This window comes from Lepisma saccharinum, chromosome 1, assembly GCF_977018435.1.
Source record: "Lepisma saccharinum chromosome 1, izLepSacc3.1, whole genome shotgun sequence".
NCBI classification, from domain to species: domain Eukaryota; kingdom Metazoa; phylum Arthropoda; class Insecta; order Zygentoma; family Lepismatidae; genus Lepisma; species Lepisma saccharinum.
This window is the reverse complement of record NC_139229.1, coordinates 31,820,628-31,844,768: the sequence shown is the minus strand read 5'-3', so window position 1 is coordinate 31,844,768 and position 24,141 is coordinate 31,820,628. Positions and strand designations below refer to the sequence as shown.

The window sequence follows — 24,141 nt, the reverse complement described above, 5'->3', positions numbered from 1 at the left end:
TTTTATGTATGAATGTGTAACTTCAAGGTCACCATGCCGACACAGCTTATTAGAGCAGCGTTCTATAGGTGCAAAAGGTAAAGCGATCCCCCTAAGCATTACATTATGCCATTCTCTCGGCCCATAGTTGACGTTGTGATCAGCACCATGCTCCGACTGCCTTTAACCGCCAAAAGGTTGCCACTAATTAGAGGCTGGATGAGCCACACAGACGAAGGGACACTGTAATATGAAAACTTCCCACACAAGATCACCACCCACACATCTTCCTTAAGGGAGTTTGGTTTAGTTTAGAAATATGTGGGTAAGTCATAAGTCATGGCAACTATTTTTTTTCTCGCGAACAGGGGACAACACGAAAAATCTAAGATATACGTTTGAAAGTGTATGGAATGTACTTTCGAAGAAAGAAGCCACCAGATGGTGTATGTGAATAACGGTGGGATAGTAAGCACGCACCCAAGTTCAGTAGGTGAGTGACAGAGTTCGAAAATAAAGGTCATGAAGCAGGAGCAACGTTCGTACGTTAAAATAGCAGTTCTCCGCGGCAGAAATGCACGGGAATGCCATACAGAGCTACGGGAAGCTCTGGGTGTGCATACCATGCCCTATCAAACAGTGGCGAGGTGGTGGAGGCCTTCACACGGGGCAGAGTGTCAACTGCCGATCTGCCTTATAATAAAACACTGTTGTCCAATATCCTGTGTTCTGCCTCTTCTCTACGACATCTCCTGGATCCAGACTTCAACTGGTGGCTTCATTCGAAAGTACATTCCATACACTTTCAAACGTACATCTTGGATTTTTCGTGTTGTCCCCTGTTTGCGAGAAAAAAAAATAGTTGCCATGACTTATGACTTAACCCTCGTAGTAACAGCAAACGACGTTTTGAAGATTTGAGATGTAACCAGTGACAATGATAGGGGGAGGTAAGTCATGCGCACACATATATTATTACAATAAGTTTATACATTGTGATTTTAAAACCTAATAAAATCAATTTTACCTGGACCTTCCTTACTGAATATATCAAACCCACCCGAGAACACTTTCTCTTCTGAGAGAGAGAGAGTCGACCTCCGTGACGGAATGGTTAGCACAGCGTGCAACGACGTTAGGGCTCCGGCTTCGAATCCCGGCCTGGCCACGTGTGTTCTTTGTGAGTCCCCCTCCATCCTAACCGAACAATATAATCACCCATTCTCACCGTCCCGATTAGCCAAAATTGGCAACAAAAAAAAGCGACGATAAATAGACATTAACTGTCCTGCGACATGGTAGTGGTATTCGCCTTGTAATCAAGGGGTTCCAGGTTCGATACCCTGTGGAGGTACATGGTGGTTCGGATCCCACTTTAAACTTCAGGCCAAGCCCCGATTAGCCTATCTGTGAATAAAGTGGACATATAAAAACAACACAGAACTCTTCTGCGAGAGTGTTGTCATCGTCTCATACACTGAGACCTGTGACAAGAGAGTAAACATTTTTACTTGTAAATAATTTAGAAAACAAAGGCTCGCAAGCATTTCATACGTGTGTCCACGACAGACGAGAACGAGATTTGGTTTCTCCTTCAACTCGAAACGACCAATCCTATATTGGGCATATCGTGACTGCGGACCAAAAGAAAGGGGGGGGGGGGCACTTCCAATCCAAAGCTAATAAAACTTTCCTTCGGCGAATCGATAACTATACGTCTTGGCATCCCCCCATGCCAGTCTAGGGCCGCATACACGTCAGCGCTCATCGTTTAATGTATTTCGAATTGCCCCGAATGGCCCGTTGCGTAATTGGCCCCTTTGAATTCGGCATGCGGGCTGCATGATCAGAAATAAAAGAGAAGGGTTCAAACGGGGAGGGAGTGCGGTTTCTTCGCTTCAAAATTTCAAGCAAGAACGAAACTGCATGCATAATCAATGTGCAGAAGAGAAGCAAGGGGGTAGGGGTATAGTCTTCCCCTGTGCGACAGTTTGTACTTTGATGTTTCTACAGATCATACATTAAATGTGCTATTATTGTAAGTTAGTCGCTACCCTCCTTGTTGGAGTGGTTACTTTTTAAAATAAAATTTACAAAATCCTACGTTAATTTCTTTGATTCATTGATTTCTGATGATCCCTTCATTCATTTCATCTTACCACCATTCATCCTCATCATCTCGGTTAGTCAAAAGGGACAGAAAAGTAAAGTTAAATAAATCAATCATGGAGTCCCATCGCCGTTGTTCTCTGGCTTTGGAGACCGCAGCCTGTTACTTCTTTTTTCATGTACCTCCCCATTTGTCCTCACAATGCTGCGAATTGAATCAGGAACCTCTCTCACCAAAGGCTTCGGCTACACTCATACAAATTAAAGGGACATTTAATTTCTTCCAGTTCTCTTTCGTGGAAGGGAAAGTTGGAAAAAGGGTTTGTAAATTTCCGCTCTTGGGGATATTTCAATTCATTGATTGATTGATTTGGCTAATCTCGAAGATGAGGTTGAGTGATCGTGCAATGAAATTGATGAAGGGACATTCACAAACATCCATGCCCAGTACGGGATTCGAACCCATGACCTCTGGCGTAGTAGATATTGCAATTCATCTTTATGGTCACCAGCATTCTTAGGATGGAACCGAGAACGAGATATCTGAAAAATCGAGATGAGAACGGGAATTTAGTACAACACTGAAAAAATTACGAAGTGAATATCGATAAATCGCAAGACTACATTTTATTTGAAGTTGCACAGTGTATCCTTTCCATTACTCGTAATTGAGAGCCCGTGCTGCGTGGTTGCATATTATTCGGGATAAAGAAAAAAAACAGAATTATTTACTGCTATCATTTGGTTTTCTTAAAACTTCGGAGGGGACTCTAGCCCCCTCAGCTCCCCCTTGTTTTCATTGATTGGTTTGGTTTCGTTTATATTGTCAATTCCCTGTCACTTTTGGCTAATCGCGAAGATGGGGATGAATGATGATATGAAGGGACCATCACAAAAAAACACGCATGCTCAAGCCGAGATTCGAACCCAGGATCCTGACGTGTATTAACCACTCCGCCACGGAGGTCAACTTGTACACCATGAAAGGTTTGTGTGGTTGCATTATATGTTGTTCATGCTCCATAGTTCGAGACGCGAGACAAGATTATAATTCGAGACGAGACCGAGATCTTTTAGAACCAAAAACCGAGAACGAGTCATCCTCATCCACGAAAAAAGACTGAGTCAAGTCTCGTACTCGTCATTACCTGTACCCCATCACCAAGAACAGGACCACTAACCCTATACCCTCTGGTTAACCTAACTCATCAGCGTAAATAGTACTAGTCTTCTACGCAGCACCAGTTAGATATATTTGACACAACCCCCGGATGAAGCCGACCGGACACGAATCTGGATTCGACCCAGCACCTGTTTTTCGGAAAAGCGATATCACTTTTGCCTGAAGTGTTTACACATCCATTCATTCACTATGACGTTATACTCCCAAGGTATTTATATTGTATAAAAATAGCACAACACAATAACACAACCTAGCAAAGATAATACAACCGCAACCTCGCGTTGAGAAATATCTAAAGAAACTGAATTGGCAACATTTTATTTACTCTACGTGAACTTGACAAGTTGTTGTTATTGTTATCGATTTGCTTTATTTTACTTCGCCTTTTGTGCCACTTTTGGCTAATTTGCGAAGATGGGGATGAGTGATGATATGATGAAATTGATGGACATTCACAAACATCCATGCCCATGCCAGGATTCGAACCTAGGACTCCTAGCGTCGTAGCGCGATATGCTAACCACTCCGCCACGGGGGCCGGCTGACTTGACAAGTACTGTCATTTCTTGGACGGACGCTATTGGTGGGGAAGGTTTGAGAGGACGATTTACTGGACTCCACGTGGACTTGACACATGGTTGTCAAGAGGAATAACTCTTTCGGAACTTTCTTTGAAGTAAAGTGAGGTTCCAAAGCAGACGACCACTATACATTCTGCTACAGTGCGTCAACTTTCTGCTTTCATTTCGTTTATATTTGTTTATGTAATTTTGCCATTACTCCAGTGAGCTTATTACGGTCAAATACTTACGATAGCACGTGATTGGGAACATTCACCTGTTGATAAGTTTAACCCTCAGAAATATATGAATAAATAGCTGCAAATGGCGCTATTCTAGAGTTTGTGCAAAACGTTACAATTAATTCTTGAATGTGCCGATTTTGCTTTCCTCAGACAGACTTCTCATCTTCTCAACTGTTTCTCATCCCTGTTGGGAGATGACACTGTTTTAACGAACATCTTTTAGGTTTTTACAAAGAGCTGGTATCTTCCACCATCTGTGAGAAAGTTTTTAGTTTATTCTATGTGTTGTGTTTGTCATGTTCAGGTACAACCTTGAACGTTTAACCTTTCTCCTTGTTTTTAACATTTTAAGTAAGCATTTTAGATAAGGGGATATTTCCCCGTATACGTTGAAGGGTGCAAAATGGGCATATGTGCCGACGCACCCACCAATTTTTAAATCAATCAATCATTGAAAAGAGGTAGACAGGTAGACACACGTCGAGAAGAAGATTTTACTGCTCAATGTAAATTGTGCTGTCTTCTAAGTACTTTTTTCCAATTTTTTTCATCTTTAGTGTTATTAGCAGTATTAACAGTAGCTATGCAAGCTGTTCACAAAACATCAAGAATAAAATACAATAACATGTTGCACTGTAGCCTATAAAATACTATTGTATAGGCGATGCTTAAATGCTATCATTAAAATACGCGTTTCACATTTTTATACAAAAATACCTTCCCTATTGTAATATGCGTGTTTAATGAAACTTATGAGTATATCAGCAGCAGCATTCTACCATCAATAGCATATTATTTTGAAGAAGTTCAATGATTTCATCTATGTATTTATATACAGCGTGTATCATAATAGAGTAAACAACTTATCAGGCTTATTATTAAAAAAATATCTGAAACACAACAATGAGGTTTTCTGTATAACAATGGAAAATTTTCCAGTTTTGTTTTCATGTGCAAAACTTTGTGTCGCTGGTGTAGTGTTAAAGAAAATTACGACTTTCACAGGTGCAGAAAAACCAGGCTGTGTCTTAAGTTCCCAGACCTTACACCCCTAGACTCCTGCATTTGGGGCTTTGTGAAAGACAAAGTCTATGTGCCACCTATGCCGCAGAATATGAAACAGCTAAAGGGGAGAATAAGAAACGCCCTTGCTTTGGTGGACGAGGAGTTCTTGGGAAAAGTGTGGCTAGAACTCGAATTTCAATGGGATATGTGTCGGATAACTGGTGGAAGCCACACTGAACATTTGTAGCCATTTGTAGACATTCATAGAAACTTCAAGTGTTACTGATTGATACACAACAGATTGATACACAACAAATATCATTCTTGTCATGGGAGTAACTTGGGACCTAACTTTTGGAGGGGGGGAAATCGAACTTGGGGCTAACTTTGGGGGGAAGGGGCTGAATCAAACTAGAGACTTGACTTTGAAGTGGGGGTGCAGAATCAAACTTGGAACTTAACTTGGGGGCAGAATCAAACTTAGGACTTAATTTGGGGGCAGAATGAAACTTGGCACTTAAATGGGGTAGGCAAAATTAAAAAGTTTTCATAAAAATAGCGTCCAGAACTATTTTGCTGAATAGCTTACATTTGCACAATCGTAAGAAAATACATTTCAATACTTTGCTACTCAGGTACCAATAGGTATGATTGTTGTATTCCATATAGTTTAGTCGAAATAAATTCTTAAAAGTTGTTTACTCTATAATGATACACCCTGTACGTAAACATAATCCAAAGTTAATGAAAACATAGACATTTCCACTAAACGTTTCACGAAGCTAAGCGTATATCCTCTGAAAATTTTCGACCTACAGCACTGACTAAGCCGGACATTTTACTTCTTATCTACTTTGTCCATACATGAAGCAATCATCAATTACCTTCCCCGGTAGTCATACATCATATGTCAGCTTGTGCTTACAGTAATTACTCATTTAAGCTCACGAGAAACAACCAGTATAATGTGGTTTTGGTTGTCTTGCGAACAAAAGCAAACTTGCACACTACCCCCTGGCTACTCCTTTTTTTGCTTCAGTGTCCGAAAGGAGCTTTGGCGTACTCTCTCGGGGCACTCTTATTTCGTCAAATTGGCAATTTCCTTCCACAAAACGCAACTGTGGTCTCGATGACCACGCGTGTTCTGTTTTCCCTTCTGTGGTTATGGCCTTGGTGTACCTTTTATCATTGGGATCATGATTTTGCTTATTGTTATGCAAAATACTTCTTTACAATGCCACTTTTACATTGTTGTGTGTAAATCTTTGTTCCGCAACGAAGAATTAGAGCATTATATTATTTGGAATGGTAAGTCCGGTACTTATTTCCTTGTCTCGTGATCACACTTAAAAAATTAGGAAGGAAACGAAACTATTCTCCATTCACTAGAATAATGAAGTTAATGTAAACAAAAGCACGTGACTGACAAATAGTCCCTTTCTAGTGCATTAAACTCTGTTCCAGTATCTCTGGAGCAAACAAACAAAACCAAGTCTCTGCGCAAGTAGTGACGCGAGACGGCTCCACCAATGAACACGTGAGTGGGAAAGGGAGTGCGGACGTTGGGAGCGACTGCAGCCTTCGTAGCAGCGTGTGCTGTTTCGCTCTGCCCACTCGATTTCCCCCCTTCTCTGCCGCTATGCGCGGGCCTTGCTCCAGAGATTATTTTGCCCATGAATATATTGGTCGTAGTTTTTTGGTGCGTCACAGTTAGTCCACTGAGAGTAACTAGTTACAGTTATCGTTAGCTGAAAAATTAACTGAGTTACGTTGACTTATTTAAAAAAGGAACTAATTTCAGTTATCGTTACTCGAAAAGTAACAGTTAAATCGTTCCAGATTCCAAATAAAATTTCGTAATCAATGTTATAAAGGAAATGAATTGTACTTTTTGCGAAATAATTCTAGTCATGTCTGTGCATAATCGACTCTGGGCCTCACTCACCCTCTCAGCAAAGGGTACCTTTCAGAGAAGTGCATTCATATCACGTCGATTGTAGCCGAGATCGGCACGATACTGACAAATGAAAGTAAACGATCACATGATGATGGTAATGGCAGCTTACTTACCGCGAAAAAAAAAACACGATCAATTGAAACGACAATAGCCATGATCAAAGTTGCCAACTTAGTCGAGAAGTTGCTAAATCTGGCAAATTATACTTTCGTATTGTGTTCTTGCTATTTTGCGTCCCTTTCAGTTACTTTTAGGTAATCGCGGCAATGTTGGCTAGGACGTATTTAGGGGAGGTCCAACCCCTCCCCCCCGAAAAGACTTACCAAGCACTAAAATTAAATAATCAAAATATGCATTTTATAGCTTTTGTTACATAATCGGTGGTTATGTATTACAGCTGAAGTTATTAAAAGTCGAGAAATTGGGATCATACGGCTTTAAAGGAGAGTTCCAAACATTGGTGCACAATATTAATTATGAATCATAAGTTATGATAATATGCATAAAATATTAATATTTTCGTAAATTGAATCTAACTCCTTTCCTTGTTGTTCAATAAAAATTCAATTCTTTATCTATTTGACATTAATTTCCTTCCCAGGGCAGTTGTTTTTATACAAATTTTGGCAATCTTAACCTTACGTAAGCTAGATAATGTATGAGTCATGTTATACTTATATTCTCTTACCATATTTTTACTTATTCATGTAATAATACAATATTAATTACTTTACATATTTAATTAATTATATTATTATTATTATTATTGAGACACTCGGTCACTCCCTCCCGAAATATATTTCTAGATATGTGCGTGAATGTTGGATACCGATGCGAATACCAAGGCTCGATTTGGAGATCCCTTAATTACAAGTAGGGATGTGACGAAGCTGAAAATTTACCGATGCCGATGTACTCACCGATAATTGTTGGAACCGATACCGATGCCGATATTTAATCGATTCCGATATATAAGATTATTAAACAGAAATGGGATGTTATTTTCTGCATGACAAAAATAAATTTGCTATGTACATTTCTATTGCATATCATATGTATATACATATATATTCTCAAGAGATGCGAATGTACATTTGCATCTACAAAAGGTTATGTGAACCTAGAGATTTAACATTAGTACACAAGCAGTTCTTTGAAATGCAAAGTGAATTCCTGTTCTGCCAGATTCAACTTCAGAAATACGAGATTTGGAAGCACTTCAGGAAGTAACCTACTTCTTCTCATATCGCAAATATGTTCAGCAACACTGAACACTCAATCACTGAATACTGATGCAGCATGTATGCCCAAGTATTTTCTCAGCACTTGCTTCAAGTTTGAATATTCATTTTTGAATTTCCAATACAACAGCAGATCCTAGTTCAGCAATGTACTGTTTTATTTCCGATTTATAGTTAGGTTGATCCTCTGAATGAGTTTGCAATAATTTTATTACAAAAACTCTACAATAATGACGAATCATAACCAAATTTTCAATAAATCTTACAAAACTAGAATATAAAACTTATTAGAAGGTAAAACTCTAGTATAATAGTACCGGTTTAAATATCGGATTTTTGCCGTTTCCGATACCGATATGTCAATTTCTGCCGATTTTCATACATCTGTAATCGGCTTCGGCACATCCCTATTTACAAGGCGACGTAACATAACACAACTTGGCCAAAATAACAACTCAATGTCACCACCGAAGATAGGGATTGAGGTCCCGTCCTGGGGATGGGCGTTGTGTGACTTGAGAGTTCCATTAATGTAAACCTATCATCACTCATCTCTTTATCGGAGAGTATGGACATCGGGAGGAGGGGGGGGCGGGGACAGGTCGAACATAAACCACCTCCCCCCTTGGAAATTGGCATCGTTCAACTTTTAAAAAATCAGGAAGCTTATTATTTTTTGAGTTAGCATTCGAACAGAATAACAAAGTAGAAAAAAAATAATGTTACAACGAAATAATTTAGTGTAAAATACAGGCACCAGGTTATGTTTCCACATTCTACAAGAGCAAATGGTTCCAGTTTTCAAAATTCCAAAAATTAGACGTGAGAGTTTGCACAACAAATATATGACCAAAATTTTCTCATAACTTTTAAAGCTTTCTTTTGAACGATCTGTACAAAGTTATTAACAAAATGGAATAACTATGCATTTCAGTGCACTAACTGTATGACATGTAAAGAGATAAGACAGCTGTGATGGGTTAGCTGGTGGATCGAGTGGATAGTATCCTTAAGAATATAATAATAAATTTCGTATCAAATGGGATTGTTTTTAATAGTTATTATTTTATGAGAGGCCTCTAGAAGGAATTCTAAGTAGATGTAGTTTTTCGCAGGTAGCGGTTTTTCGAAAAGAAAGTAAAATTGGAATTCAGCTGCCCTGGCGTCGGCCACAGTTCTAACCGAGCCTTTTGCCCGTGCATCATTGTCGTCATATTGATTGATTGATTTAGTTTATTTTACTTCGCGTTTTGTGCCTCTTGGCTAGTTTGCCAAGATGGGGATGAGTGATGAATTGATGAATGGACATTCACAAACAACAAAGCCAGAGCGGGATTCGAACCCGGGGCCCTTGGCGTCGCACCGCGATGTGCTAACCACTCGGCCACAGGGTCCGGCTCATCTTGTTTCATGTCGTTAACCTTAGCTTACCCGAGGGTCAGGCCCACTACCTCTTGTTTTTCGAACTGTGAACGTTCGTACAAAATATTGAAAAGAAATTACATTGTTCCCTAGGGTGTTAGCAATGTTTCTGTATTACTCTTCTTCATAAAAACATAAAACAGGCAAAATTCACTCGGTGGGCGTATTTGGATGCGTGCTCCTCATGACACTCATGCCAGTGACAGTATACAATTGGTTGTAATGACAGTAATTTTCGTTATTTTTATAATTAGTATCTATATAATCAAAAAGGCATTGATGAAATATTAATATTTTTTTTTAGGTTGAGTAAATGATAAAATAAATATATGTGCGACAGTCATGCAATAACTGATTGTTATTTTTCATCAATGATGGTAATTCCTCTAATTATAACTGCTACAGAGATTCGATAACAAAATGGTTTCTTGAATTTTAGTAGTAAAAAAAAGTGTCCCCCCTTCCCCCTCAGGTACGTAAGTTTCTCGTACAGCACTGGTAAAGCTCTTGTCCAGTCTTACGGCGGGCGCTCTACATGCTGGCAAGCGGGGAAGCGACCAATCCAGCGCGATAAGAAACGCAGCAGCCTATGGAACGAGGTGCGCGTAGTACTTCCTCCCGTCACGACGTATCGTATCTCTCGGCGCCACCGCTGTTGTCTGGTTGGTCTGCGGCGTAATCCCCACTTCACTTGCCAGCATGTTGAGCGCCCGCCGCAAGAGTATACCCTATCCCAGCTAACAGTGGAGCAAGGCCGCGCATAGCGTCAGAGAAGCAAGAGAAATCGAGGGGCCAGAACGAATCAGTACACGCTGCTGGGAAGGCAGTCGCTTTCCCCCACTCAACGCAATTTCGTTCCTCTCATGTGTTCATTGGTGGAGCCGTCTCGCGTCAACACTTGCGCAGGGACTTGATTTCGTTTGCCTGCTCTACAGTTAGCTGGGACAGAGTATAGACAAGAGCTATAGGGTTTAATACAGGATGAGCAATTTGGAATGGTACACGGTGCACCCACGCAGTAATTGTGGTTTCCAGACATTAGGGCTGCACAATTTTCGATTCCTTTCTCACAAATACCCTTTAAAGTTTCCTTACCATCATCTTGGAGCATTGTGGCACTGCAACTGCGAAAGGAACCTTAGTGCGCAATCGCCAACCTCCTTGGTATTGTATTGGCGCACATTACCTCCAAGACGGATTGGCTAACCTTCACCCTGCGTGCTTTTCTACCAATTTCTGGTCCCGCTCAGCGGCACGCACGCATGCATACATCCACATGGATCCGCAGACATAAAAGTGGCTGCTTTTGTAAAATTTACAATGAAATTACAGTCCGTTTACGTCCCCGACCATTTTGTTTCTTATTGTTTAATGGGCTTTATCGGGCTTGTTTGTTCTGTAAAGGTCACGCCCTCTGATTTGCGTGCGAGGCTGTTTCCCTCCATGTCCGTATACTTCCTGCAGATTATTTTAGCTCCTCCCACTTCATATAGAATCCCCCTCGTATTGATCATAGTGGGCACGGATAAACTCTTCGCGGAAATTCTGTGAAGGCTTCCAAGCATCAGTTCTGTTAAAAGACTGAATAGCAGGGTTGAGAGTCGTAAATTGACACCGGTTATGATCATTTATTCTCTTAGTTGCCATTATCATGTCCAGAATGTTCTTTCGCATATCCTTTATTGGCTTTTGAGCCTTTGTTGTTGGGAGGTTTAATATTCCATTAAACCGGTATAAATAGGATTATAATGCAATTGCATACTCTTACCTTTGCATGTAGCCACTAGCGTATGCATCAAAAAGGGGGGGTGGGGATTTTATAGGTTGATATTACATAGCGGCGTTCTAAAGGAAGAGAGATACACAATAAAATATTTCATTCGTTTATTTGATTTGGTTTATTTCACTTCGCATTTCTGTCACTTTTGGTTAATCGCGAAGATGAGGACGATATGATGAAATTGATGAAGTGACACTCACGAAGAAAACCCATGGCCAGCCCGAGATTTGAACCTTTGTGTCGTAGGGTGCTGTGATAACCACTCCGCCACAGAGGTTGGCCAAAACGTTTTGTAACTACCATTTTTAATCTTCGTTTTAAATACTATTCAAAGGAAACAATGGTAATCGAGGGCCATTCTATGAGGGGTTGCATTTACCACTGTTTTTTCCAGTTTTCTCAGCCACACCTTGTATACGTCCTAGGGCGTCTGGAAGGGGGAGGAGGCAAGGGGGGCCGCGCCCCGTGGAAAATGGATGTTACTATAAACTTATAACTACACACATATACATTTCATTTTGTATATTTTGATTGTTATTTAGAGTTGCTTTTCTGTCACTTTTGGTTAATCGTAACTCTGAAAATGAATGATGATTATGAACACCCATGCCCAGGATGGGACTCGAACCTGGGAACTTTGGTGAAGAAATCGAAAATCAACTACTTAGCGCACTTTGCGAACGAACTAGCATCGCAAATTGCAGTCATCGAACCAAAAAATACACCTTGCTTAACAATTTTTACAAAGGCTGAACATTGCAAACCAAAAGAAAAATTACTATTGCTGACCATTTTCCATCCCCTGAAGGTTGAAAAATTTTCGTTACCTTTTATGTAGTGCAGTACTGCCGCACATCTTACGCTTGTAACCTTCACTGAATTCTTCTGAGGCAAATTTGGGAACAAAACAAGAGGTATACATCCGCATAAACAAGTTTTCTTTCATAAAAAATATATATATTCATATGCTTGTTATAATCATCACGAATTCCCATAATAACAGTGCCCTCAATGCAGAGATATAGCCTTTGATTTGATGATGATCACAGTATACGCAAAAAGGAAGAAAGAGAAGAGATAACAACCATTCCATCTCCGTTCTATCAGCGATCTTACCTATTAAATTAAACGAATCGAATTGGAATTCCTAATCTCGAATGGAAATGATTGGGCCTTTTATATCTCGGATTGTCGTCTCTTGGAGAAAACGGGTATTTTCCTTGTCCCCGAGGTCAGATTGAAGATCACCGAGGAAAAATTAACCAATAAGACGACGGGAAGTTGCAGGAAAATCACAGTAGTTGAGGCCACCCACCGCCATGCACAAACTCACTCTGCCCCTCCAGTTGCCACCCACGGTCGCACCTACCACATTTGCATTTATCTACCCAACTATGGCCTACTGTTGGGAACGTGAGCCCCTGTGCAAACTATATCCTCAAGGCTCTTATATTTTTAAAAATTACAATATAGACAACTTCCATTTTTGTCAAAACTTCAAAACACTTGAAAACTATAAAAAAACTCACATTTTAAACGAACTGATGTGATTCAAGGACCAATTGCTAACGCCATGCTTATTATTAACATGTATAAGTTTTATTTGTTCTATTGTTATTGTTAGTGTTGTTGAATTTCTAGTTTTTGGCTTTATGAAAAAAAAATGTCCAGAAACCATTTCCGATTTTGAAGAATTTTCTTGGAAGATCAAGTCTGCTATTGAAGCGGTTGCCAAGAACGTGTTGGAATTGTATGGAACGAAATTTGTGTTATGAGTGAAGATGCAAAATTTGTGGAAAAATGTTTTATAAAAAATAGAAAGGTTTCTTGTAAAGTGATGGTGTTCGTACGTGTCAATAGTGGTATTATACCACTGCGAGTGCTCTAATGATTTAACGATAATAAACTTTGGCAAAAGGTAAGAAATTATCTTTCAATTTTTCCGACATCACGTCGGTCTGCTATGTGGTCCGACAAAAAGGAACGTCACAAAATTCACAATATGTAATGTTACCAAGTTTCAAATTTAACTAAAAATCTAGAGAGGAGATGAGGTTCTGAATTTCTTCGTTTTAAATATACGTCTCCGAAACATTTTATAAATTCCCCACAGATAAACTATGCAACTGACAGTGGTAATTCTGATGCCGTTAGAACAACAAACTCATTCACAAATGCTCTGTGTGTGTATCTTTGCTGATGCGACAGATATCTAACCAACACTGCATTTCGTCCCACACGCGTGTTTAGCATATCACGGTCGATCAGTGTCGCATCCGCGGTGTTACCGTTACAAAGTTCTTGCGTATTCGCCCATGTTTAATTAGCACCATATTTGCTACTACCGCCTCCTAGCGGCAAACTATGGTAACTATGCGATCGTGCGGATTCTTAAAAAAACCTTGAGAATTTGTCGATCTAGTTAAAAGTTAAAGTTTGTCCACTTTAAGCTCAGATAGGCTAATCGGGACTGGACCTGCAGTTTGAAGAGGGTCCGGACCACTATAATGTGTCCACGCTTGGAATCGAACTCGGGACCCTTTCATTACAAGGCAACAGGCACCACGGACGGCAACCTTTTACGAAATTGAAAAATATTTCGTGGATGACGTAAGTGGAAGTTTCCAGGCATTAATACTGTCCTGGAAATGTTCATCACTATCCCACACAATAAATCACATCCTTATACAAAGTATGCTTGTAGTTTCCGAAACGAACATTCAACATCATCTTTTTCACACACGTGAACACGGAAAAATCTTCAATAGATTTTTTCTTTAATGTTCAATTTTTGGCATGGTAGAATTACGAACTGCGGTAAATAATTAATTTTAACAATAAAAAACAACATTATTCCGAAACAAAACAAATACAATTGACATTGAAAAGAAACAAATCCCATGTGAAACAAACACATATAGCAAGTGACTGTTGATGAAAACAGATTACATCAAGTGGATTTTAAATAAACTTTACCAAAATGAAAATAGAGAAAACGGACATCAGGAAACTTTGAGAAAGCACAAAATAAAAATCTGATTACTTTGAATTAACGAAACTCGTTTGGATAAGCTTCTTGGTGACAAACAAAAAATGATAGTCTTTACTAAATTTGATAATTTTGACCAATTATTTTGGTAACTTTACAAATAAATGGTCGATACTACTAAATGAATTTGTTTCTGGTGAACACGTTTGTGGCATATATGACTAAATGTCTGCTTACAGTATCGGCGATTAGGGGGGGGCAGTTGCCCCGCACTATGCTAAACCTTATGTACCAAGGGAAAGTAAACTGTCCCCCCTGCACTTTCTGCACCTTGTTTCCCTAGTTTTGGAACCCAATCGCCGCTATTAAAATTATAGTCTACCTGTTCATATACAAAAATGGGACGTGACGGTTTTTATTTAAATTTGAATATGTTAACATGCATAAAGATAAATAATGATTTTAAATTTTAATTGCATGTACCATAAATACATTTCTGAAAAATGAATCATTAAAATTTCATTAATTTGGTTAACTATATAATGGCCGTTCTTAATTAAAGACTGTCATAGTCATATATTACGGCAGTTGGAAGGCAGGAGGTATTAACGGTCTTAAACAGTCATTTCTCCGGTCAACTTTTTAGAGAAAACCTAAAAAATTCTTGGAAATTGAAATTGTTTCATCTGAGAAAAAGCCAGCGCGCGCACACACACACACACACACACACACACACATAGTTTAAATTGACAACTCCAGAAATAGAACCTTCAAAATAATTAACATTCCACAGAGCGTTCGAGAAGTTTCAGTTTTACCCATATATACATATATAGTGTATGTATGTATGTATGTGTGTGTGTGTGTGTGCGTGTGTGTGTGTGTGTGTGTGTGTGTGTGTACACATGACATTCATTTATTGTATTTATATGTATTTACTTTACAACTTACTGCGAGTGAACAAAATCAACAAATTACAATGACCAGAACAATATAAAAAATAAAACTTTAAATTATGGCGATTCAGTCCATGTCCGCATACTTAAAACTTTCCGACAATAATAAACGTCTAAAGTCGTGAACGTTCTAGGACTCGTAATCAACAGGTTGCATAGTTCATTATACCAACTGTCCTGTGGTATAAGCGAATGTAAAACTGAAAATTAAAGAATGCCGGCCAAATTTCACAGTCGCAACATGATACTCGCACATACTGTACAGTGAGATGCATAAGTATAACCAAGCAAATTATCAATTACCATGTTTATTCTCTTTATTTTAATCAATCAACAATTGAAACAAAACGCCACAGAAGCTGTAAACAACTTCTGAAAAAGCACACGTGAAAATCCATTTCTTGAAAACACATAGGATGAAATGGAATATCAGTCATGAATAATTTACCTAACAATACTTGTGCATCACACTGTATATCGTGCAATAGGGACTGGTAAATAATGTAATTTAATGAGATACTTATTTTCATTAGGATCGATGGTGCAAAATGGGAAGTTCTCGGCAGCTGCCTGGCTCTTGGTGAGGACATTGAAGAACGTCGACTTGCCGACATTGGGAAGGCCCACGATGCCGACCTTCAGATTGGTCCCCACCCGACCAATCAGCGGCTTCTTTTCCGGCTCCTCGGGCTTCTTTGGCGCCATGACGAATTACACCTGAAATCAGAAAATAAAAGGGTTGAAGCAATCTCCTTTCCGGGATGTCTCATTTCCACTCCTCAGGGGGGGAAACTTAAGGAAACTCTTCCCACAAAAACAAAGATCTTTTAATCTCCCACATACACCCATTTAATGACGAAATGTAAAATTTCATGTAAAAATCTTCTGTGCAATTCCGATCCTAGAGAGCGCAGGGAATGATATTAATGTAATTATCGAGACTGATTCCGAGATCTCGGGGTATCTAATTTGGAGCTGGGTTCCCGGCTCCGTAAGTACCACATTGTCGAAGTAATTTACATCTTTCGGGTTGGTCAAAACGACAGGGCGGAGACAGGGCAAGGAAAACTGTTCTGACTCCGGGGCGAAATCACATCTTCTCCGGTTCGGGCACCCCCCCCCCCCCTGGAGCAACAACTGCCAGGATGCTTCCATACGAGAAGCCCGCGTAATCGTCCAAATAACTACAATGGAATTATACCTTTTCATCGGTTGACATACGCAAGAAAAATTACCATAATTCAGCCTCCTCTTTGCGTCTGAGGGGGCTTCACGAAGAGACCGCCTCGATCTTCATTCGATCTCTGAGGGAGGGGACGTTCTCCACTTATTAGCATCCCAGGATCTCCCAATGACCATCCCGAGATGGAAGTGGAATCCGATTGAGGATGGAGCCACGCTATGATAACCATATTTTGGCTGTTGCGGGGCGGATTGTAAGATGCGTTCGTACCCTGGGGACGCAATCACATTGCTGGTCTTTAATTCAGCTACGGGAGGAGACATGATCTCCAGACAACTTCCACCAGTAATCATGAAGGCTGGAACTCTGCAAAAGCATGTGTAACTAATAACACTAGTATTATCATCACCCCCCATTGGAATAAAAAATACCGGAGAACCAGGTGCAGGACTATGTAATGCTGTCGGTGCGGTAATCTTTAGATCTGACTCTATTTACGCATAATTTTTGCCTTCGCCCATTTTTGGAATCGCGGTCGTGCATGCTGTGAATACATATAATGGCAGCCATATTCGGGTAAAAGCGAGGGACAGTAACCGACAACGCAACAATGATACTAATTCTTTAAACGTATTTATTCTCTCTTGGTACTCCCTCAAAACCACATTTACATCCAATAACAATGTTAATAAATTAGATTGATAAATTTACACACGCACACACGAATCCAGTTCGTGTGAAATACTGAATAAACAGCCGAAATGGTTTAAGTCCACCCTATTAGAACAATTTCTCTAAAATATAAATTCGCACTATTGGAAGCAAGTGCAAGATGGAGACGTTCGCCGTCCTGAAATGCGTACGTTCAAGTGCTATACCAGCCACTCGTATTAACTATAACAGCACTTCTTTGCATTATTGTAATTTTACGTCGCATTTATGCCACTTTCGGCTAATCACGACCATGAGGGTGGAGTGATGATTAGGTCATATTGATGAAGGGACACTCGCAGAGAACGCCCATGATCAGTTGAGACTCATACCCCGGAACTTCGATGGCGAAATAGAAATTCGACCCGCGATAGACCATCAAGCCGGCTAGTAACTATTGGGTGGGGCACCCGGCATACCAGCGTTTATTGTTCAGTAAACGGGGACCATTCCCAGCACCTCTTACGACAAGTGTTACCAAAGGTTTACAAAAAAAGTATTATTGCCATTATTACGGGGTGTATACATATTATATACAGGGTGTATCATAATAAGAGTGAACAATTATAAGAATTTCGACTAAGCTATATGGAATACAACAATATTTGTTATGTATCAATCAGTAACACTTCAAGTTTCTATGAATGTCTGTCTACAAATGGCTACCAATGCCTACAATTGGCTTCCACCAATTATGTGACGCACATCCCATCGAAATTCGAGTTCTTGCCACACTTTTCCCAAGAACTCCTTGTTCACCAAAGCCAGGGCTTTTCATATTCTCTCCTTTAGCTGTTGTACATTCTGTGGCATAGGCGGCACATAGACTTTGTCTTTCACAAAGCCCCAAATGCAGAAGTCTAGGGGTGTAAGGTATGGGGACCTGTGAAAGTCGCCAGTTTACAAAAGTCTTGCGCGTGACAACAAAACTAAACTTGAAGATTTTCTCATTGTTATACAACAAACCTCATTGTTGTGTTTCAGATAATTTATTTACAATTAAACATGACTAGCTGTTTACTCTATTATGATACACGCTGTACATTATCCATTTGCTCGTTGCTTCAGTATGAGGCTACTTTTTTCGTGGCCGACTCTATAATAATTTCAGATCAAAAACTATAATTATACGACAGTTCATTTGATCAAAACATTGCTGACTTGCCCTTTCTAAAGTAATCTATGCACAATATTTTAAAGATTCTACTGTCAAATCATGGCGTCTCGTGCTACTTACCAATTCTGTCATGTAATTTTTTACTTTTCTAAAATGCAGTGTATACAGGGCTTTTAAAAAAATATTTGTGGATGGGAAGTAAACTTCTGCGTCTACACTGCACGAAGTTAATGACACTTTGCGAAGGGGCTGTACACAACTTTAAACAAGTTAACTATTGAAATATATTCGTTAAAATCATATTTAGAACAGTATACGATTTACTTTTACTCCTTGAATTGTTAAATTCAATATTCAGAAACTAAATACTTCCACTACAAGACAGTACGATGTTAACGCTTTATTCAAACTTTAACTTGTAAATCTACACATTTAATTTTTTTTCCCTCTGCAATCGATTTCAGGAAATCTATTTCGGAACGAGTAGATCTACAAGAGCTGACTGGTAAATCATGATGGGTGTTAAATTTTCATCACGAATGAATAAATTATTAATTTCGAACAACTGTATGAATTATCACTGAAACACAAATACACTTATCCATATAATTTTGTCCTGTATCTCACAATGCATCTGAATGTAGCCTATCTATGCAGTGGCGCGGGAACGTTTCTGATTGAGGTACAAATTTACTTGTTTTTCAAGATTACTTTACCCTCAGACAGGTTAATCGGAACTGGGTCTGCAGTTTAAAGTGGTATCCGAAATAGTGTGCAATGTACCTCTACCGGGAGTCGAATCCAGGATTCCTTGATTAAAGGAAACGATAGCAGTACCACTGCGTCATCCTCCTCCTCCCCCCTCTCTCTCTGTCTCTGTGCGTGTGTGTGCGCGCGGGCCCGCGCAGAAAATCAAAGTGAAAAATCTTCGCAAATGTTTGCTTCCTCGTACAGTCGCCGGCAATAAAAATGGGACTCGTACATTCTGAAATACTTGCTTCCCTGCAATGCGTTAGGTGTGTTGCCTAACACTTTTCGATAAGTGGCTTTTAATAGCAGATTGTCAACGGCAACTAGACAACACAGACAACGCCTTGCAGGGAAGCGAGTATTTCAGGATCTAGGTGTCCCATTTTCATTGCCGTGACAGTACACAAATTGTGCCACATAAAAAAATTCTACCCTTTTCTTCGTGATAAAAGGACTTTTACTAGAAGCAACACAAAGAATAAAAGAGGACTGCCCTACAAAATATTCTCCCCTTCCCCACTCAATTTTTCGCTATTGATTGATCGTTTAGAAGTAAAAAAAGAGATTACTTGAAAAGCAAAATTGACGAAATTGAAACAAACAGCAAAAATAAAAATATCAGAGATTTATATAAAGGTGTAAATGAATTTAGAAAGGGGTGGCAACCTAAAGTAAACTTGATAAAAGATAAAGACGGTGATTTTCTAGCTGACCCATGCGATATTCTAAATAGATGGAAGAACTACTTTAATGACCTTTTAAATGTCCATGTAGGAGATAAATCAGAAGTAAATGAAGTCCACACAGCAGAACCTTTAGTTCCAGAACCTAACTTGACGGAAGTTAAAGATGCTATTAAAAGGCTAAAGAATAACAAAGCACCTGGCATTGATTTAATACCAGCTGAGTTAATTAAATATGGTGGAAATTCATTAATATGTCAAATTCATAAATTAATTTGTTTAATATGGAATAAAGAAGAAATCCCTCAACAGTGGAAAGAATCCATAATTGTTCCTGTGTTTAAAAAAGGTGATAAAATGAACTGCAATAATTACCGTGGAATTTCTCTACTCCCAACAACATACAAAATATTGTCTAACATTATTTTAACAAGACTAACCCCATATGCTAATGAAATTATAGGTGATTATCAATGTGGATTTAAACGTAACAGATCAAATTTTTCACATCAGACAGACACTTGAAAAAAAGTGGGAATATAATCAAAATGTCCATCAGCTATTCATTGATTTCAAAAAAGCATATGATTCGGTCAAAAGAGATAAATTATATAATATATTAGTAGAGTTTGGAATACCTAAGAAGCTTGTTAGTATGATAAAAATATGCACCAGTGAAACAGAAAGTAAAATTCGTGTGGGTAATAATGTGTCTGACAAATTTACAATTCATGATGGGTTAAAACAAGGAGATGCATTATCTCCATTGCTCTTTAATTTTGCCTTAGAATATGCTGTAAGGAAGGTAAAAGAAACTAAAGAAGGACTAAAATTAAATGGTGTGACTCAGTTGTTAGCATATGCAGATGATGTAGACTTACTGGGGGATGATGTGAATACAATTAAGAATAATGCTAAAATATTTTTCAAAACTGCTAAAGAGATAGGTTTGGAAGTTAACAAAGAGAAAACTAAATATATGCTTACAGGCCGAAACCAAGTGTTAGGTAATAATCAAAATCTAATTATTGATAACAACTCGTTTGAACCAGTTTCCAAATTCAAATACTAATATTAGGAGTAATATTAACAAATGAAAATTATATTAAAGAGGAAATAAAAAGTAGGCTTAATTCAGGAAATGCATGTTACTTCTCTATTCATAAACTTTTGTCTTCTCGTTTAATATCTAAGAAACTAAAAGTTAAAATATACAAAACAGTAATTTTGCCTGTAGTATTATATGGGTGTGAAACTTGGTCCCTTACATTGAAAGAGGAACATAAATTGAGAGTATTTGAAAATAAAATCCTTAGGAAAATCTTTGGACCTAAAAGGGACGAGGAGACAGGGGAGTGGAGAAGGTTACATAATTTAGAACTACATAATTTGTACTCATGTCCAGATATTATTAGAATAATTAAATCAAGAAGACTTAGGTGGGCAGGACATGTGGCACGAATGGGAGAGGAAAGAGGAGTTTACAGGATTCTTGTTGGGAAACCTGATGGTAAGAGACCTGTAGGAAGGCCAAGACGAAGATGGAGGGACAACGTTGAGATGGACCTAAAGGAAATCGGTAGGGATGGAAAAGAGTATATAGAACTTGCTCAAGATAGGAACAGATGGAAGGCCTGTGTTGCTGCAGCCATGAACCTTCGGGTTTAAGAAGGCTAGAGAGTTAGTTAGTTAGTTAGATTGATTGACTTATTTTACTTCGCTTTTCTTCCACTTTTGGCTAATCGCGAAGATGATGAACACCGACGAAAGGACAATCACGGAGGATTATACTGGCTGCGGTCCAAAACGAACACCAGAGCCTCGTTAGTCTGGAAACTGTACTCCAGGGTGTACTACGTGGATGGAGAGAGAGACATTTGGGACACTTCGTTAGTGATGTCGTTGCATTGGTGCCTATTTTACTTTCATCACTTCTTTTCTTTCCTTGTTGCACGATAAACATGACCACGTCACACTCTTGGCATCCTTCATTTCAAGTTTTAAAAAAGCAGAAAGCTTGTTATTTTTATAATTTACAGAAAAAAGTTCAGTTAGTATTTCAACAGAATAACAAAATAAAAAATGTGTTATATCGAATAAACTGAGTGTAAAATATAGGAACCAGGTTATGTCCCCATGTTCTACCATTTAATCCGTAGAATAATTAGTTCCACGGTTTTCAAAATTCCAAAAATTAGTCTTATGTGAGAGATCACACAACAAAAACTTTACGATTAAAATTTTCCCCTAACTTTTAAACGAGGTGTGTAAAAGTTAGAAATAGAATAGAATAACTATGTATTTCAGTTCACTAACGGTATGAAATATATATATATATATATATATATACACACACACACACACACACACACACACACAAAATAATAATTGAACTGGATATTCACTCATCTGGTGGATCAAGTCAAAAAGTATCTTCAAGGATATAACAAATTTGGAATAAAATAGATTCATTTTTATTAGCTTATAATAGTTATTATTGCATAATGATGAAAATTATTGTTTTTATTATTCCAGTATTATAAGTGATCTGCTCCCCCAAAAATTCTGGCAATGTCCATGCCTATGTGCTTTGGTTCATGCATTGACAATGAAAATGTAAAATCATCCTTGATCTACGTATGCATGTGTGAAACCAACCAAGTTTTGTTGAGTAAATATTTAAAGAAAGCAGCATGTAACAATAAAGTTTAAAACATTTAGAAAGATATTCAATGAGGCTGGGCAAAAAAATAAAAACAGCAACAGAACAGACAAAGAGCATGCCAATGTGTCTAGTCACCCCAACAATCCCAAAATACCCTGGCCTCTATTATACAATTGAGGACTGGAATACAGAACTTATCTTGAATAGTTCCGATTCATGGTACGTTAATGATTCATAACTCTGTATCATCTCTTATGCAAGTTTGCACCCTCCATACCTACACCATTCCAGTCTGGCATCACACTGTCCTCTTGTACTTTTCTGATTAGTTATCAATCACACAAAGGCATTGAAAAGACAGTGGCCACTTTCCAAAATCCACCAATCACCAATGAACCAGTAAAGAAACAAACATCAAAACAAGAATGAAATTAATTCTATTCTGAAATTCCCCTTGATGAAATCATTCAAGACTAAATTAAAAATCGAATCTGCATCTTCAATGCTACTGGAATAAAATCAATGATATAATTTTATTATTTTTTGCAATATCCTTTGAAAGTTATATAATTTCACAGATTAGTATCAGCGAAGCGTGCTGCCAATAGCTCTATCTTCAGGGACTGGAACCAAGCTGATCATCCAAGATCATGTTTGAATCATGTTATAAGGAAATCTTCAATTTGACCTCACTCGACCACGGTAATTCTCTACCACCGACATCCTATACTAAACTAACCTTTGGCCTCCAGACAATTTCCACCATTTAGATCTCCAAGATGATATGTCCATTCTAGGTATAATCTAACTGAGCCTCTCCGATGACATATGGTTACATCGTCATGTATGCCTCGTAATCAAGGGGTCCCAGGTTCGATACCTGGTGGAGGCACACAGTGGTTCAGATACCACTTTAAACTGTAGCTCCAGACCCAATTAGCCTATCTGTGCATAAAGTGAACTTGAAACAAAACTAACTGTTCTCTGGTACTGAGCTCGCTGGGTAAGTGATCATTATTGCCATCTCCAGGCAAGTGAAGATATGAGTTAGCTACATGACAAAACTTGTCCAATGACATACAATATAATCAAGAATTTGGAATGGGCATAAAATATAACACAGACATAAGTGTGGAAATTTTGGGAAGAAAGCATGTTGACACAATCCCAGGGGAGCATGCTTGATCTCTGGTTGAGGGATAATGTTTAGATTTTTCATGATATTATTTGCTTTCGACACATATTTTAAGATAAGGATTACATGTGTCTCTTTCAATTTATGGAACAAATAATGAGAATTGCATAATTCAACCCGGAGCTACCGTTCTGATTTGGTAACTTCATTGATGACTGTGTTGCGTGTGAGGGATTCTAGATTTTATTAGGAAACTGTGGAATATTCCAATAGTGTTATTTGAAGAATTTCCAGTGGGGGGATTCCAGTACCAACTCTCGGAGTATCTGCATATATATATATATAGATAAATAGGTACAGGGTGTCCGTAAAGTCTCAACCCACCCTGTGTATTGTGAGAACGGCTGTAAATAGGAAGAAATGGCGAAACACGTATTCCATGATGTTCAGGGGGAAACGTTTTGACGCCAA

At 38.7% G+C, this 24,141-nt stretch overlaps 1 protein-coding gene across 1 annotated transcript in view; it reads right to left on the bottom strand.

Moving 5' to 3' along the window:
- The window catches only part of LOC145994359 (obg-like ATPase 1), a 252,754-nt gene that overhangs the window by 197,674 nt on the left and 30,939 nt on the right, over positions 1-24,141 (bottom strand). Inside the window, exon 2 of the mRNA XM_083130478.1 lies at positions 15,951-16,143. Coding sequence (XP_082986604.1) covers positions 15,951-16,131 — 181 coding nt within the window. The 5' untranslated portion in view covers positions 16,132-16,143. The remainder of the gene's footprint in view (positions 1-15,950; positions 16,144-24,141) is intronic.